The sequence below is a fragment of the Cnephaeus nilssonii genome (genome assembly GCF_951640355.1).
Source record: "Cnephaeus nilssonii genome assembly, chromosome: X".
In the NCBI taxonomy this organism is placed as follows: Eukaryota; Metazoa; Chordata; class Mammalia; order Chiroptera; family Vespertilionidae; genus Cnephaeus; species Cnephaeus nilssonii.
This window is the reverse complement of record NC_137071.1, coordinates 24,409,592-24,426,903: the sequence shown is the minus strand read 5'-3', so window position 1 is coordinate 24,426,903 and position 17,312 is coordinate 24,409,592. Positions and strand designations below refer to the sequence as shown.

Below are 17,312 nucleotides of genomic sequence, written 5' to 3'. Positions count from 1 at the left end.
CAGCCTCAGTGGCAGCTGTTGATCAGCCATTGCCTCTCTTTTATCTCTGGGCTTCACCAGCAGCCGCACCTCTGTTTCTCTCTGGGCCTCCGCAGGGCTGCTGATCAGCTCCGCCTCTTTGATCAGGCCCAGAGATGGGCCCAGAGACACTGACTAGCATAGAAACCAACCAATCAGAACTAAATCTGGGGTCCAGGAGAGGCCATGCACCCCTGGGTCCGGGTGAGGCTAGGTCCCGGGCCTGGGTGAGGCTGCGCGCCCCTGGGTCCGGGTGAGGCCGCGGGCCCCTGGGACCGGGTGAGGCCGTGCGCCCCTGGGTCTGGGTGAGGCTGGGTCCCGGGCCCGGGTTTGGCCATGCGCCCCCGGGTCCAGTTGAGGCCGCACGCCCCTGGGTCCGGGTGAGGCTGGATCCCGGGTCCAGGTGAGGCCGCGCGCCCCTGGGCCCAGGTGAGGCTGGATCCCGGGTCCAGGTGAGGCCGCACGCACCTGGGTCCAGGTGAGGCCACGCGCCCCTGGGTCCGGGTGAGGCCATGCGCCCCGGGGCCCGGGTAATGCTGGGTCCCGGGTCCGGATGAGGCTGCGCGCCCCTGAGTCCGGGTGAGGCCGCGCACCTGGGTCTGGGCGAGACCAAACCAGAGGGAGTCGGACCTGCATTACCACCATTTGTCCACCATCCAGAACTGAAAAGTCAGTGCTGACATGTACACATAAGGAACTAGTGGACATTGAAATTGGGTCTCAAAAGAACTGTTGGTCCAGAAAGAAACTCACTACAGACTGATTCATTTGCCTGTCTCACATTCGGTTCTTATATTTCTAGTAATACATGATCTCACTCATCTAGGGGAAATGATGAACAACATAGACTGATGAACAAGAACAGACCCAGAAACAAGGAGGCATCGATCAGACTGTCAGGGCTCAGAGGGAGGGTAGTGGGGAGAGATCAACCAAAGGACTTGTGTGCATGCATACGAGCCTAACCAATGGTTAAGGACAACAGGGGGGTGGGGGCATCGGTGGGGAGGGGTGTGGGATGGGAATGGGGGGATGAGGACAAATATGTGACACCTTAATCAATAAAGAAATTTTTTTAAAAAAGAACTCTGGGTGAAGTGCCAGGAACCAATGGCTGCCTAGGAGGCGGAGATTTTGACGCTGACTGGCATAGAAACTGACCAATCAGAACCTAATCTGGGTAAACTACAAAGGGAGAACCTAAGGTGGGGGCTGATGAGGGTTTTAAGGGCAACAGCTATTTGGTATAAGGTGTAAGAAAGCGGTTCAATTTTTTAATGACTGGTTTGGCAGTATAGTGCATATGGCTGGCTATCAGTCCAGATATAGGGATTATGTGTTTTTGTCTGCCAAGAGCATCTCCTCCTGCTGAAAAAGGCTCCCCCACCCCACCATTTAAGCAATCCTATCCTATATAATCTATCTATACTAATAAAAGGGTAATATGCTAATTAGACTGGGTCAACCGGCCATCTTCTGGATGTTCTACTTCCTTCTGGACAAAGCCACGGTGGTGGGGGCCAAGGCAGAGGCAGTTAGGGGCAACCAGGCCGGCAGGGGAGGGCCATTGGGGGCGAGATGAGGCAGGCAGGGGAGGGCAGTTGGGGCAATCAAGGTGGCAGGGGAGGGTAGTTGGGGGCAAGATCAGGCCAGCAGGGGAGGGCAGTTGGGGTGAGATCAGGCCGGCAGGGGAGGGCAGTTAGGGGTGATCAGGCAGGCAGGCAGAGGCAGCTAGGGGCAATCAGGCAGGCAGGCAGAGAGGTTAGAGGCAAGCAGGAAGGAAGGCAGAGGCAGTTAGGGGCAATTAGGCAGGTTGGCAGAGGCAGTTAGGGGCGATCAGGCAAGCAGGCAGGTGAGTGGTCAGAAGCCAGCGGTCCCAGATTGTAAGAGGGATGTCCAACTGCCAGTTTAGGCCTGATCCCTCTAAACCAGCTGTCAGACATCCCCCAAGGTGTCCCCAATTGGAGAGGGTGCAGGCTGGGCCAAGGAAATCCCCACTCCCCTCCCCCCCTTGCGAGAATTTTGTGCACCAGGCCACTAGTTTAAGTTATAACTGGCAGTTTGTACCTTTTGACCATCTTCACCCACTTCACAGATGAACATGGTCAAATTTTCTATTTTTTCTTGAGAAGTATTATCTAAATTATCTAATTTGTTGGTGTAAAATTATTCATGCTATTCTCTTATTGTTTTTATTTCTGTAATGTAGGTAATAATGTCCAGTCTTTCATTTCTGATTTTATTTGAGTAATCTCTTTTCATCTTAGCTTATCTAAAGGTTTGTCAACTTTGTTGATATTTTTTAAGATTCAAATTATAGTTTGTTGATTTTATGTACTGTTTCTTATTATTTCATTCCTTTACATTTTATCCTTCTGCTTGGTTTGAGTTTAGTTTTTATTTTTTTAATATATACTAGAAGCCCGGTGCACGAAATTCGTGCACGGCGGGGGGTTGTCCCTCAGCCCAGCCTGTACCCTCTCCAATCTGGGACTCCTGGAGGGATGTCCGACTGCCCGTTTAGGCCTGATCCTGGTGGGATCGGGCCTAAACGGGCAGTCGGACATCCCTCTCACAATCCAGGACTGCTGGCTCCCAACTGCTTGCATGCCTACCTTCCTGATTGCCCCTAACCACTCCGCTGCCAGCCTGGTTGATGCTTAACTGCTCCCCTGCCAGCCTGTTTGCCCCCAACTTCCCTCCTCTGCCAGCCTGGTCACCCCTAACTGCCCTCTCCTACAGGGTTGATCACCTCCAACTGCCCTCCCTTGCAAGCCTGGTCCCTCACAACTGCCCTCCCTTGCAGGCCGGGTGCCTCCCAACTGCCCTCTCCTGCTGGCCATCTTGTAGTGGCCATCTTGTGTCCACATGGGGGCAGGATCTTTGACCACATGGGGGCAGCTATATTGTGTGTTGCAGTGATGATCAATCTGTATATTACTCTTTTATTAGATAGCATAGAGGCCTGGTGCACGGGTGGGGGCCAGCTGGTTTGCCCTGAAGGGTGTCACAGATAAGGGTGGGGGTTCCCTTGGGGTGTGGGGCGGCCTGAGCGAGGGGCCTGTGATGGTTTGCAGGCCGGCCATGCCCCCTGGCAACCCAAGGGGAGGCCCTGGTATCTGGAATTTATTTTCCTTCTACAATTGAAACTTTGTAGCCTGGGGCGGAGCCAAGCCTGGGGCTCCGGCAGCCATTTCTGTGGCAGTTAATTCACCTTCTACAATTGAAACTTTGTAGCCTTAAGCGGGTGAGCCCGGCCAGGGTGTGCGGAAAGCTTTGCTTCCCCTGTTGCCGCCGGCAACCCTGGCCTGCTCTCTCAAGCTCCATTCTGCCGCCATTTGTTTGAATTTGTTTACCTTCTATAATTGAAACTTTGTAGCTTGAGTGGAGGCTTAGGCCTGCAACAGCTATGGAAAGCTTGGCTTACTCTGTTACCTGGGAAACCTTGCTCTGTGTGGCTGTAGCCATCTTGGATTGGGTTAATTTGCATACTCGCCCTGATTGGCTGGTGGGTGTGGCTTGGCTGGTGGGCGTGGCTTATGTAGCGGAGTGATGGTTAATTTGCATATTACCATTTTATTAGAGAGGATTTTATTGATTTTTTACAGAGAGGAAGAGAGAGGGATAAAGAGTTAGAAACATCGATGAGAGAAACATCGATCAGCTGCCTCTTGCACACCCTCTACTGGGGATGTGCCTGCAACCAAGGTACATGCCCTTGACTGGAATCGAACCTGGGATCTTTCAGTCCACAGGCCAACACTCTATCCACTGAGTCAATCAGGTTTTGGCGAGTTTAGTTTTTCTTGTTTTTTTTTTTTAAGGTGGAAGGTTAATTTGAGATATTTTTTTATTTTTTTATATAGGTTTTACAGCTATACATTTCCCTTTAAGCATTTCTTTATCTACATCCCAAAAATGTTGGTATGCTATGTTTTCATTCATCAAAGTGTTTTGCAATTTCTTACATTTTTTCTGTGACCCATTGGTTATTTATGATGTACTGTTTAATTTCCACCAATTTGAGAATTTAGCAAATTTCCTTCTTTTTTTATTTCTAATATAATTTCATTGTGATTGGACAATATACTTTGTATTATTTAAATAAATTTAAACTTATTGAGGCTTGTTTTATTATTCTCTACGTATGTAATTTAGCTACACAGAGATAATTATAAATGAGAGAACTAAGAGAATTGAAAATGACTGCATCTGGATTTGTGTGTTTGTGTGTGAGTGAGTGTGTGTGTGTGTGTGTGTGTGTGTGTGTGTGTTGTATATAATAGAGGGAAGGAATGCTGATTTTCAAAATAATCTTTGTAGGATTCCTTTAGTTTTATATTTTCATATATGTTTTCTTATAATTTTGAGAAAAAACAAAAACTCAAAAATAAAAAGAAAATATACCTTTTGTGACAAGTCAGTATTTTGAAGCATTAAGCTATACCATCCTCCTACTCAATACCTTGCATATACAGAGTTATACACACACACACCCACATACTTTTTTCAATAAGGGAAATAACCTTATATGCTTGTTTAGTAATTTTAATCTATAGATTTTAAGTATGTCAAGATCAAGTTATATATTTTCTTAATAAATCTATATTGTGATTTTATATTTTCACACAATGGAGCTATATGCTGTTTTTAATATTATCATTCATTGATAAGAGCATTTAACTTAAGGGAATCCAAAAATTAGAAAAAAATATATAATTCAATTTAATTCTGGTTACATGACTTTTGGGAAGATGCATATGCAATTTGATATTTTCATTTTTTATTACTAAAGCCTTATAAGTCTATTTCTTTTTTAAGAAATCTTTATTGTTGAAAATATTGCATATGTCTCCTTTCCACAATCAATCAAAGAACTTATACATCTATTTCTTAATGCTTAGATTATGGATTCTAAACATTTATTATAACATATATATATTTACAGTTCTCTGAAGTGCTACACACTGCTTAAGATTTTGAATTGTTCTGTATTTACTGGGTACTTTAAAGGGAGACTTACTGAGTGTATTGGAGTGTAATTCAGTCCAACAATGAGAAGAATGTAAAAAACCCTGCAGAGACAGCAAGCCCTGTGAGATTTTGCTCCATAAGTTAATGCCAGTGAGGCAGAGTGATTATCTGGTTTTCAGTCATTTCAAATGTCCTTCACTGTATTTATAGCTAGCTGTAAGCTGTGTGTGTGTGTGTGTGTGTGTGTGTGTGTGTGTGTGTGTGTGTACATGTAAATAGCCAGGGGGAGCTCTCCTAGTTGACCTATGTAGCAGGAAAATGTGAAATCAACTACAGGGGCTTGATTTATTTCCAGTTGTAACTCATTTTTGCCTCTGGTGCACCAGGTTTGTGTACGATCAAAAGTGCTGGTGGGCAATTGTAGTTGTATTTGGTATGGGCTGGGCTGGTCTCAGTGATGGCGAACCTATGACACTCGTGTCAGCACTGACACGCGTAGCCATTTCTGATGACACGCGGCCGCTAAGGCGGCCGCATGCCGAGGATGAAACATTTGAGAAATAATGTTTTTTCCTCAAAGTGACACACTACCCAAGTTATGCTCAGTTTTTTGGTGAAGTTTGACACACCAAGCTCAAAAGGTTGCCTATCACTGGTTTATACTAAGTCTCTGAAGCCCCTCCTTTCCTATGGGCCAGTCAGTTACTCCTGGGCCAGTATTTAGTGTTATGCTTCGCTATATGGTAGTCACTAGCCACATGTGAATATTTAAGTTAAACCTTAAAATATTTAAAATGAACATGGCTGGTGTGGCTCAGCTGTTGAGCGTCAACCCAGGAACCAAAAGATCACCTGTTGGATTCCTGGTCAGGGCACATGCCCTGGTTGCAGGCTTGATCTCCAGTAGGGGATATGTAGGTGGCAGCCCATCGATGTTTCTATCTCTCTATCTGTCTGCCTTCCTCTCTCTCTAAAAATCAATAAAAATGTATTTTTTAAAAGAAAAATAAAAAATATTTAAAATGAAATAAAATTTAATTTTTCAGTCAAAATGGCCACATTTCAACCCAACCTGCATGGTTCAGTGGTTGAGTGCCGACCTATGAACCAGGAGGTCATGGTTCAATTCCCAGTCAGGGCACATGCCTTGTTTGTGGGTCGGCTCGGTCCCCAGTGGGGGATTTGCAGGAGGAAGCCATTCAATGATTCTCTCACATCATTGATGTTTCTATCTCTCCCTCTCCCTTCCTCTCTAAAATCAATTAAATTTTTTTTTGAATGGCCACATTTCAAGTTCTCAGTAACCACATATGGCTAATGGACAGTGCAAAACATTTCCACCACCATCCCGCACTTTTCCTGCTACGATGGCCCAGGTTCTGCCCTGTGGCAGAGACTGGTTAATCTGCATGCCTCGGTTGCTCGCCAGGTCTCTGCAGCTCTCATCTCTGCTGCTCTGTATTTCCTCTGAATCTATTGAAAATGAGGCAGAATTGTTCATTTTCTTTTTCCACCAACTTTTTTTCTGCTCTTTGAGGATATGCAACCTTTGGGTAAACATTTTATAGTGGTTATCCTAGATTTATAATCATTCTTAAAGGAAACTGGGAAAGATCCCTCCAGAATTAAAATACAGGCCTTAGCTGGTTTGGAGTGGATAGAGCGTCAGCCTATGGACTAAAGGGTCCCAAGTTCAATTCCGGTCAAGGGCACATGCCCAAGTTGTGGGGTCTATCCACAGTAGTGGGTATGCAGAAGGCAGCTGATCAATGATTCTCTCTCATCATTGATGTTTCTATCTCTCTCTCCCTCTTCCTTCCTCTCTGAAATCAATAAAAATACATTAAAAATAAATAAAGAATAAAAAAATAAAATGCCATGGAGAACTATGCAGTTTGTTAAAAAAAAAAAAGAATTAAAATACAGGACATTGCAATGCCACCCTCACCTTTCCTAGTCATAAACATTTTTGTCTATCAACCCTGGACAGGAGACTGAAATCTTTGTTTCAACAGAATATTATTTTCACTTGAAGTATTCCTCTGTTTGAATGACATCTAGGAAAGCACTTAGAATGGCACCCATAAAAAAAAAAAACTTTCAAAGTTCTCCCTCTTCATTAGATACCTCAGTGGTTTCACAATGATAGAACTCAACTTATTTTCTGTGTTACTGGGTTGGTGTGTAAAAGATGTCTTATCTTATATCTTACAATTTTGTTGAGTTGATAAGACTTACATGAGTGAAGAAATCATGGAACCTCTTGATTTTGTATTCTGAGGATTACAGGGCTACCTTAGGTAAAATCACATTTATGTAACCTTTCTATGAACATGTGAGTTCAGAGAAGTCAAAGGTAGTGACTTCCCACATATTGTTGTGTATTCATTTTCATTTGTTTTTAGGAAGTTTTTTATTTATTTCTTGATCTCATGGATAACCCATTTGTTCTTTAATAACATGCTATTTAGCCTCCATGTTTTTTAGTGTTTCTAATGTAATAGATTTCTAAATTCATGCCATTTTGATCTGAGAAGATGCTTGATATCGGATTGCAATATTCTTGAACTTGTAAAACCTTGTTTTGAATCCTAACATGCGGTCTACCTTTGAGAATGACTCATGTGCATTTGAAAAGAAAGTATATTCTGCAGATTTAGGGTGAAATGTTCTATCAATATCACTTAAATCCATCTGATACAGTGTGTCATTTAGATTTACTGTTTCCTTGTTGATTTTTGTCTGGAAGATCTATACAGTGAAGTCAGCATGGGGTTAAAGTTACTTAATATGACTGTATTGCTGTTGATCTCTCCTTTAATGTTCTTCAGAAGTGTTTTTTATATATTTAGGAGATCCTATATCAGATGCAAATATCTTTATCAGGGTAATATCCTCTTATTGGATCCATCCCTTTAGTATTATATAGTGGTCTTTATTGTCTCTTACGATGGCCTTCATTTTGAAGTCTATCTTGTCAGATATGAGTATTGCTACCCCAGCTTTTTTTTTTTTTTTTCATGGAAAATGTTTTTCCAACCCTTCACTCTCATCCTGTGTGAGTCTTTGGTTCTGAGATGGGTCACCTGTAGACAGCATATATTTAGGTCATATTTCATATCTGTTTTCATATCTGTTCAGCTACCCTGTCTTTTGATTAGAATATTTAATCCATTTACATTTTAGGTTATTGATATTTACTTATTTGCTGCCATTTTAATTCTTTATGCCTATTGTTCTTTTTCTCTATATTTCTTCTTCTCATTACAGCATTCCCTGTAGCATTTCTTGCAATGCTGATTTGGTGGTGATAAACACTTTTAACCTTTTCTGGAAAGCTCTTCATTTCACCACCTATCCTATCTAATAAAAGAGTAATATGCAAATTGACTGTCACTCCAACATACAAAATGGCCGCCCCCATGTGGTCAAAGATGGCTGCACCCATATGGACACAAGATGGCCACCACAAGATGGCCTGCAAGGGAGGGCAGTTGTGGGCGATCAGGCCAGCAGTGGAGGGCAGTTGGGGGGACCAGGCCTGCAGGGAGGACAGTTAGGGGCAATCAGGCCGGCAGGGGAGCAGTTAGGCATCAATCACGCTGGCAGAGGAGTGGTTAGGGGGTGATCAGGCTGGCAGGCAGACAAACAGTTGGGAGCCAGCAGTCCTGGATTGTGAAAGGGATGTTCGACTGCCCAAACAGGCAGTCGGACATCCCACAAGGGGTCCCAGATTGGAGAGGGTGTAGGCTGGGTTAAGGGACACACCCTCCCCCATGCACAAATTTTGTGCACTGGGCCTCTAGTTTTGAATAATAGCCTTGCTGGATATAGCAATCTTAGTTTCAGAGCCTTGCTTTTCATTATCTTGAATACTTCATTCCATTCCTCTTGCCTGTAGAGTTTCTGATGAAAAATCAGCTGACAGCCTTATGGGAGCTCCATTGTAGATAACAAACTGTAGGGAGTGGCTATAGGGTCAAGCCTTGGATTGACCTGTGGCAGGGCCACAAACAAGTCCCAGCTTGGAGGGCAGAGCCCTCTTAGCATAATTAAGCTTAACCTTATAGCCCCCCCTAGTTCCTTCCTAGATAGCTAATGGGCTGTGGGAGGTGCAACAAGTACTGCTAAAACAAGGTGAAACGCACAAGGACATTGTAAACATGTTGGCCACGTCCCTTGTTTTGCTTTGTGTGTTCTGACTATAAAATAAAGCCTCAGCTTGCAGGTTGGGTCTTTCTGTGTCCTCATCCAGGCACGGGAGATCCACCAAGCCCCAGCTATATTCTCTTGTCTATCTTCTTTAATCCCTCACTGACCCTCCTCAGGTTCACCCTTAGCCATGCTGGCACGGCACAACAAATTGCTTTCTCTTGCTGCCTTTAATATTCTCTCCTTATCTTTAATTTTTAGCATTTTAATTATGTTGTGTCTTGGAGTGGGCAAGGTTTGGTTTGGGTTCTTCTTGCTTGGGACTCTCCTGAACTTATGTGACTTTTTCCTTCACCAGGTTAGGGAAGTTTTCTGCCCTTATTTCATCAAACAAATTCTCTATCTTGCTCACCTTCTTTACCTTCAGGCACTTCTATGATGTGCGTATTGTTATGTCTCATGTTGTCCCACAGCTCCCTTAAGCTCTCCTCCTGTTCTTTAAATTTTTTTTTTTTTGGTTCTCTGATTGAGTCATTTTGTCTACTGTTTTCTTATTCACTGATCTAAACCTCAGCTCCCCTAGTTTGCTGTGTATTCCTCCCAATGTGTTCTTTAATGGTGGTATGTCATTCTTCATTTCTGACTGGTCTTTTTTCATAGTTACTATATCTTTTCTCATACTGTTGAGCATCACTGCCATCATTCTGAACTCTGTATCTGATAAGTTTCTTATCTCCATTTTGTTTAGTACTTCTGGAGAATTCTCTTGTTCTTTCATTTGGGGCTTATTTTTTTGTCTCCCCATTTTGGCTGCTGGTTTGGGTTTTGTGTCTATGTGCTAGGTTGATCTGCTATGATTCCCAATCTCTAGTGTAGGACAATGTCAGATGCTGTTTTTGACTGGCCCTGAGTACCCTGTTTAGAGCTATCAACAATCCACAGCTTGCGGCTCCCTCTGTTGGGGCTGGGTGCCTTTGGAAAGCACCAAGATGTGCACCAAGCTCTGCTTTTCCTAGCCCAAGGTCTAGAAGGAAATCAGGCAAAGACTGAAAGCCTGTAGAGATTCACCTCTGCCTGAAGTTGAATAGACAGTCTTGATTAGCCTCAGGCTATGAAACACAAGGTGGGATGAGAGGTATTCCAACAAGGTGGGGCAATTGCCCTCCCCCCCCCAACACACACACCCAGGCAAAAGCTGCCTGGATAGCAAGTGTCTACATGAGAAAGATGTCCTCTGCAGTGTGAGGGAATGACTCTGCATAAGAAACTGGGGTGGCTCCCTTCTGAGCTCTAACCTCCGAGCCTCCAACCCTGGATTCTGCTCACACAGCTCTAGTGCCCTCTCTCCTCTCTTTTCCGGAGCCCAAGTGGAGTGGCTGCACACAAAATTTTGTGTGTTGGCCCTTTAAGAGTGTGCCTGCATTTCCAGCCATCTCTTGCTGGCAGACAGCAACCCCACTGCTTTTCACTGCCCAATGTTCTGTGGGCACCTTTCTCAGGTCTGGTGTTCTGGACTGGGGAGCCCAGCTTGGGTTTAGATCCCAGAGTTCTCAGTGGAAACCTGGGACAGCTGAGGTATCCCTCCAGAAGTTCAGCTGCTGCCTGTTAGAACCCAGCCAGCCCTTTCACATCTCAGCCCTTCCTACCAGTCTCTATGTGGTCTCCACTTTCCATCCTTGGTTATCAGGGTTCTCTCTAGCTAGTCTTCAGCTGATTATTTAGGATATTTTTTTCTGTATTTTAGTTGTAATTCCAGTTTGATCCTGGGAGAGTGTCAGTGTAGCTTCTACTTACTCTGCCACCATTTTGGAATTCCCCAACATTCTTGAATGAAGCCCACAATCATGATCTGTCTTTACTATTGTTATTGTGGTTTTTAAATCACTAAATATGAATGAACATTACAAAAAGAACCAGTATCATTGCAACACCTCCTAAATCTTCACAGCATATTTAAAGTAAATTCAACTAGTGATTCCAAGAGCATTGAACAAAGCCCACTTAAATATAAGTACCAAGTACACTATGGCTCAAATATAAGTGATTTGGGGGTTAGTCTCAACTTCCCTGTTCTTCATACAAGTCATATCTTAGAGTTTTCTAGACAACATAATTGGGAAAACAAGACTATAGGTTCCTTGTGTGTGCCCTGTGCACCACTTGAAACACTCTACAAGCAGGAGACAGACAGCTATAGCAACTATTTTTCTGAATTAAAGGATACACCCAGGCATGCTCACACGTGAGAAAAAGACTCATTACAAAAAGAGCTTCGATGATCTTTGGTAGCTTCTTTGTTATTATTATCAGTAACTTCACCATGTCCCAGTAATATCAGTAATAGAAAGTTGAACTTACTTCTTTGGGAGCAAATGCTATGCCGCATTCCATAGATGTCTTTCCCTCTAACTCTAAATAATACCGGTCAGGAAATGCAGGGTCTTTGTGTTTCCCTATAAGACAAGAAAGAGTACATGTAAAAGAAGCCAAATACATATCTACAGCAATATATATATATATATATATATATATATATATATATATATATATATACACACACACACACACACACACACACCAAGGGATCAGAACGACGGAATGACTGGAATGACTGGTTGCTATGATGTGCACTGTGGCAACCAACCAGCCTGATCGGGGCCCCCATCAGCCCCCAGCCAACCTCCCGTGGTCCACCCCACCGGCCCAGCCCTGATTGGCCCCCATCAGGGTGGACCGGCCAGACCCCACCTGTGCACGAATTCGTGCACTGGGCCTCTAATTGTTAAATAAAACACTAAGAAACATCATCAATGTGTTCTTAACAACCTAAAAGCAATTGCTAAAATATTTGTGCTGTGCTGCATAAGTTTGCTGGATTAAAATATCGCTCTAAATACCAAAGTTCTAATCAGCAAAACTGATATCCAAACATGGAGCAAATATATATTCAATCAGCAAAACAGACAGCAAATCCATTTTTTTTTAAATTTCCAACATTCAAGAAGCATATCATAGTCCTATCAGACTAGTAAAGGTCAAGGTCACATAACTGACTGAATCTTAGATCTGAGAGCGTTGGGAGACATGATTTCTAGTGAAGATGGAGCAGGGAAGATGCAGACCACTCCTGATGTCTTAAAGAGTGCACAAAGAAGAGAAACACAATTTTACAAAAGAAAACTTGACAAAATGAAATCACTCCAGATACAAAAGATTCAGAAACAATTGACCAATAGTAATGCGAACTTCATGTTCAAAAATTATAACTATTTAAATTAACTTCTGAAACAATTTCCTGAAAGATCAAATGTGTCCTCATCTAAATGATTTCAAAAATTCTTTTTCCTCCATAAAGTTTTCAGATTATGCCAAGGAATGATAATAATTTTATTTATCCCTGTCTGGAAATGAACTTCGATATCTCATTCCACCCTCTTTCATCCTACTTAATTTCACTTACTACAATGTAAAAACCATTAAACAAATGAACAAAAAAAAACAAACCATTAAGTTTACATTAATATAAACATTGTTGGTAATATGGGGAAAGATGCACATATTACACAGCAAAGAATATCCACCTTGAATGGTATGTATGTTTTGAAAATATAAGACATAAAATGGATAAATAAATCAATATTCATAAATATATTTGGAGTATATATAAAATACTAGCAGCCCGTTTGCATGAAGATTCGTGCAATAGACCTTCATTCACCTGGCTGCCTGCACCAGTTTTCTGCCGGCACCGGGGACCCAGGGCTTGGCTGTGGCCACCGCCTTCTGCCTTCTTTCAGGGTCGGGGCTTGGCCCCGGGCGGTGGCCTTGGGCTCGGCGGCACCCAACATCCCTGCTAAGGATCACAGGAGCCGACCCCCAGTGGTTTCCTGCGATCCGTGCAGGCTGCCCACTGGTGCCCAAGGCCGGGAACGCCTCCACCTGAGGCTTTCCCAGCCTTGGGCTCGGCCGCACCCAGCGTCTCTGCTATGGAACGCAGGAGCCGACCCCCTGGTCGTTGCCTGGGATCCATGCAGGCTCCCTGCTGGTGCCCAAGGCTGGGAAAGCCTCCGCCCAAGGCTTTCCCGGCCTTGGGCTCCGCCACACCCCAACATCCCTACAACGGTTTCCTGGTGGGCGTGGCTTGGTTGGTGGGTGTGGCTTGGGCGTAGCGAAGGTGTGGTCAATTTGCATATTTGTCTATTATAAGGTAAGATAGTTTGTGAAATGCAATAATCCAAGTTAGCTTCAATAAATATTTCTTGAGTGCCTATAATATACACACCACTATACTGGACTGCTCTAATAGAAAACAAAAACTATATATATAGTCCTTAATCCCATGGAGCTCACAGTGTACTAGGGGAGACAAACAGGTACATAGCCCTTTTTGGTTAGTGTTGCAATAAAACTGACACAATGTCCTAAGGGAGAAAAGATTTAAAAAGTAATTTCAAACAATTGGATGGGGGAGGGGAATGGGAGTAATGACCAATAGGACTCAGGAGGTTGAAGCTCATTTATAAAAGAAGGCAGGATCTCAAGCAGCAGGGACGAAAAAAATGAACCATCCTAGAAGAGAAGCCCAGTGCCACTGGGAGGAAATGCAAAACAGAATCTGGCAGCAGCACAGAGAACTGATGGCACCTGTAATGGGAGTGGTGGCTGGGAAGACAAAGTGGAATCACAGCCAACACAAATGGATCTCAACCTTTCCTTTCCTGTAAGTCACTCTATCAAATAATCCTGAAGCCATCATGTGAAAAAACAAGTCTAATTTGCTAATGAAGGGCATTTATGTGTTCAAATATTCATAACAATAAGATACATTTTCAGGGTATTTTAAGTATAAACTATACTGCAAATTGTTAATTATTAAGATCCGTTTACATACTTCCTAGACTGTGTCAGCAGCAGGCTGCTGAGAAACACTGTTAATAGGGAACCAGCAATGCTTTTTAAGCAGAGGTATGCTAACATCTCTGCTTTAAGGAGACTACTCTCTGGTATAAGAAAGGCTTGCAGGCAGAGAAAGCATTTGAAAAGATGCAGTGGCCTAGAGGGGAGGTTTGAGCTAGGACTAACACAGAATTGTGGAAAGGCACTTTGCAGAGTAGCTCTGCAGAATAAGCAAGAAGAGGCTTTGATCCATTGAATAGGTGCATGAAAGTATATGGGCTGGTCAGTCAGAGTGAAGTGTTAAAACCATGAGAGTTTCAACATCCAGATTTTTTTTGCAAAAATAATATAGATTTCATATTGATTTCCAACTGTCTAGTGTTATTCCTGGGCTATTCCAAAGCCTCCTCAAACACAGTATGCTTGCCTACACCTGCTCCTCCTGAATTGCATAAACTATGAATTGTCACCCACCCCTTAGCATCAAAAACTGGGAGTGATTCAAGACTTCCTCCTCTTCCCTAATACCCATGTTCACCAAGTCAGAGACTTTCTAAATCCTCAGTACCTTTGTACTCCCCTCCTTCCCATCCCCAGCATCATGACCTGAGTATAGGATCTCACCACATCACACCTGTACAACCATACCTAATTGATCACCCACCCTGTCTCTAGTCTTGCCCTTCCCACACCTACCCTTTGCCCCAGGCCAATCTCAACTTTTCTCCAAAAGGAAAATTAGTAAAGCGTGAGCCTAATTATACCATTGCCTGGATATAAATACTTTAATGGTGCTGCCTAATATCTAGGCCAGTGGTCGGCAAACTCATTAGTCAACAGAGCCAAATATCAACAGTACAACGATTGAAATTTCTTTTGAGAGCCAAATATTTTAAACTTAAACTTCTTCTAATGCCACTTCTTCAAAATAGACTCACCCAGGCTGTGGTATTTTGTGGAAGAGCCACACTCAAGGGGCCAAAGAGCCGCATGTGGCTAGCGAGCCGCAGTTTGCCGACCATGGATCTAGGCTAACAGTCCAGAAAAGACCCTCAACAACTTGGGTCTCACTTGCCCCTCCGGTCCTGTCCCTCTATGATTTAGATATCCTGAACTACTTCTATACTGACTCATTTCTAGGCTTTTACTTGCATTCTTTCATAGATCCCCTTTTCTTGTGTATCTCCTCCAAGACTCAAATTACACATCAAATTCTGCAAAACACCTTTCCTTCTTGCTTTTTGTCTAGTTTTCCCTAGTATATGCTCCCTTAGCATCATGCACTGACTTGTCCTATAGCATCTGCCATGTTATATGGAAGTAATCTGATTCTTTATTCTCCTCACCTATTGTTATAGGTGATCTCTATTTGTTACTAAGTCCAATAGCCATCTTTCTCTGCTCTGCCCTGACCTCCACAGGTTGATTCAGCTAGGCCCCATTGCTCTTCTGTCACTGCTTTGGTTCAACCACAGGGAGACTCTAGCAGGATATGAGAAGGTAAAAGGTATATACGCCCTGTGTCTTCACTGCTTTGGCTAGTTCTGGCAATGGCTTTATTCCTTTAGAGCTATAACTATTCAACTTGGCCCATCTTTCATAGTTTCACAACTCACAGGGCTCCACTAATATTTTGCCTCCTCTTGCTCCTTTGGGCCCAGAGGTAGTAGCAGCTTCCATCCCTTGTTGGTTTCTTTCCACCTGGCTCCCACCTCCATAGATAATTCCTTTATTAAACCCTTGTCATTTAAACCCTTTTAGTGGATCATTTGTTTAGTATTGAAACCCTTACTAATAAACTTACTGTTCACTTCTCAAGAAAATGTAAGATACTTTTATAGAGTCAAAATGGAGTATCTAGCCTATAATTGGTACTCAACAAATATTTATTGAAAGAATGACTAAACCAATGCTCAGCAAACTTTTTTTATAAGTGCTCAGATAGTATTTTAGGTTTTGCAAGCCATGTGGTTTCTATCACAACCATTCAACTCTGCAATTACAGCAGACATGCAGCCATAAACAATCTATATCTATATATATATAAAGAGCCAGAGTCCGTATCATCCAAAATGACCAAAGGCTCAACCGAACGCCAGGTTGCGTGCGCAGCATACTGAGTGGGCTGAACTGCTGACCTCTCAGGGATAGAGAGAGGTGGGGACTTGCAGCAGGGACTCCCATATCCCTCCCTGACTGACCACTGTGACTCCAATCCAGCGAGGGCCACCTCCAGGCCACAGCCCCAGGTCCCTCGCCCCCACCCCAGGCCCGAAAGTGCGGCGCCGAGCAGGGGTGCCTGGGGGTCCGGGAATGTGACATGAGGGCTGGCACAGTGTGTGGGGGGGCTGTGTTTACACCACCAAGTTCCCCACTTCTACCCTGGCCCATGCATCCCTCCTCCCTCCCCTCGGCAGCCCAGCTCCTGCCTACATGCTTGCCAGGCAAGCCCAACTGCACCAGGGAGTGAGCCATGGTGATCGGGATGGCCACTTCCTGGGATGGGACGGCCGGGCCACAGCGATTCACTAGGACAACAAGGCCTGTGGGGCACATGCAGACCTCGGGCAGTGGGGGCGGCTGGCCAAGCCAAGTCTGGCCTCAGTGGGGCCAGCGGGAGCCAAAGTTCACCCCAGCCTCCACAGGTCCCGGGCTGGATGGTGGCTCAGCAGCGAGTGGTGTCTCCATTTACAGCACTGCTCAGGGGCAGCCATGAGCTGCTGTGACCCTGCCCCACACTTCAGGGAGGGGGAGGAGGCTCGCAGCCACTGGCACCCTAGGCCGCAATGCCTGCGCCGCGGTCTACCGGGCTGGCAGGGTCCAGAGTGGGCGAGCTGCTCCCACCCCTGGTGGTGGAACAGGGAGGAGGGCACTGGGTGCAGGGAGGGGACCTCAGCCAGGATCCTTCCGGCGCAGGGAAGGGGCCCAGCCTGGGTGGGGTGGAGAGCTTAGGAAGTCTGGCTGAGCAGGTGCTGGTTCATACCAACTCTTACTCTGCCATCTTCCTCTAGCTCTCCAAGCTTGCCCCCCCTACCACACTTGCTGGGGAGAACAAGCTCTGGGCAACCTCCCCGAACGCAAACTGTGGACCCAGAGACCTCGAGGAAGAGTACCCCACAGGGCCTGGGTGGGGGCCAGTGCAGAAATACCAGGGCAGAGCTGCCTCAGTGTTTCAGTGAAGTTTGCAATAGACCAAAGGAGGAAACCGAGAGAGGAAAGGCTGGGTGGCATGAATTCCCAGCGCTTTAGCCACTTGAAAACAGCCCCGCTTG

The 17,312-nt window shown here is 44.6% G+C and overlaps 1 protein-coding gene across 1 annotated transcript in view; it reads right to left on the bottom strand.

Annotated features, from left to right (window-relative positions):
• CFAP47 (cilia and flagella associated protein 47) overlaps positions 1-17,312 on the bottom strand; it is a gene marked incomplete at both ends in the record, with an annotated part of 486,291 nt that overhangs the window by 366,266 nt on the left and 102,713 nt on the right. The window contains one exon of the mRNA XM_079765682.1: positions 11,503-11,597. Coding sequence (XP_079621808.1) covers positions 11,503-11,597 — 95 coding nt within the window. The remainder of the gene's footprint in view (positions 1-11,502; positions 11,598-17,312) is intronic.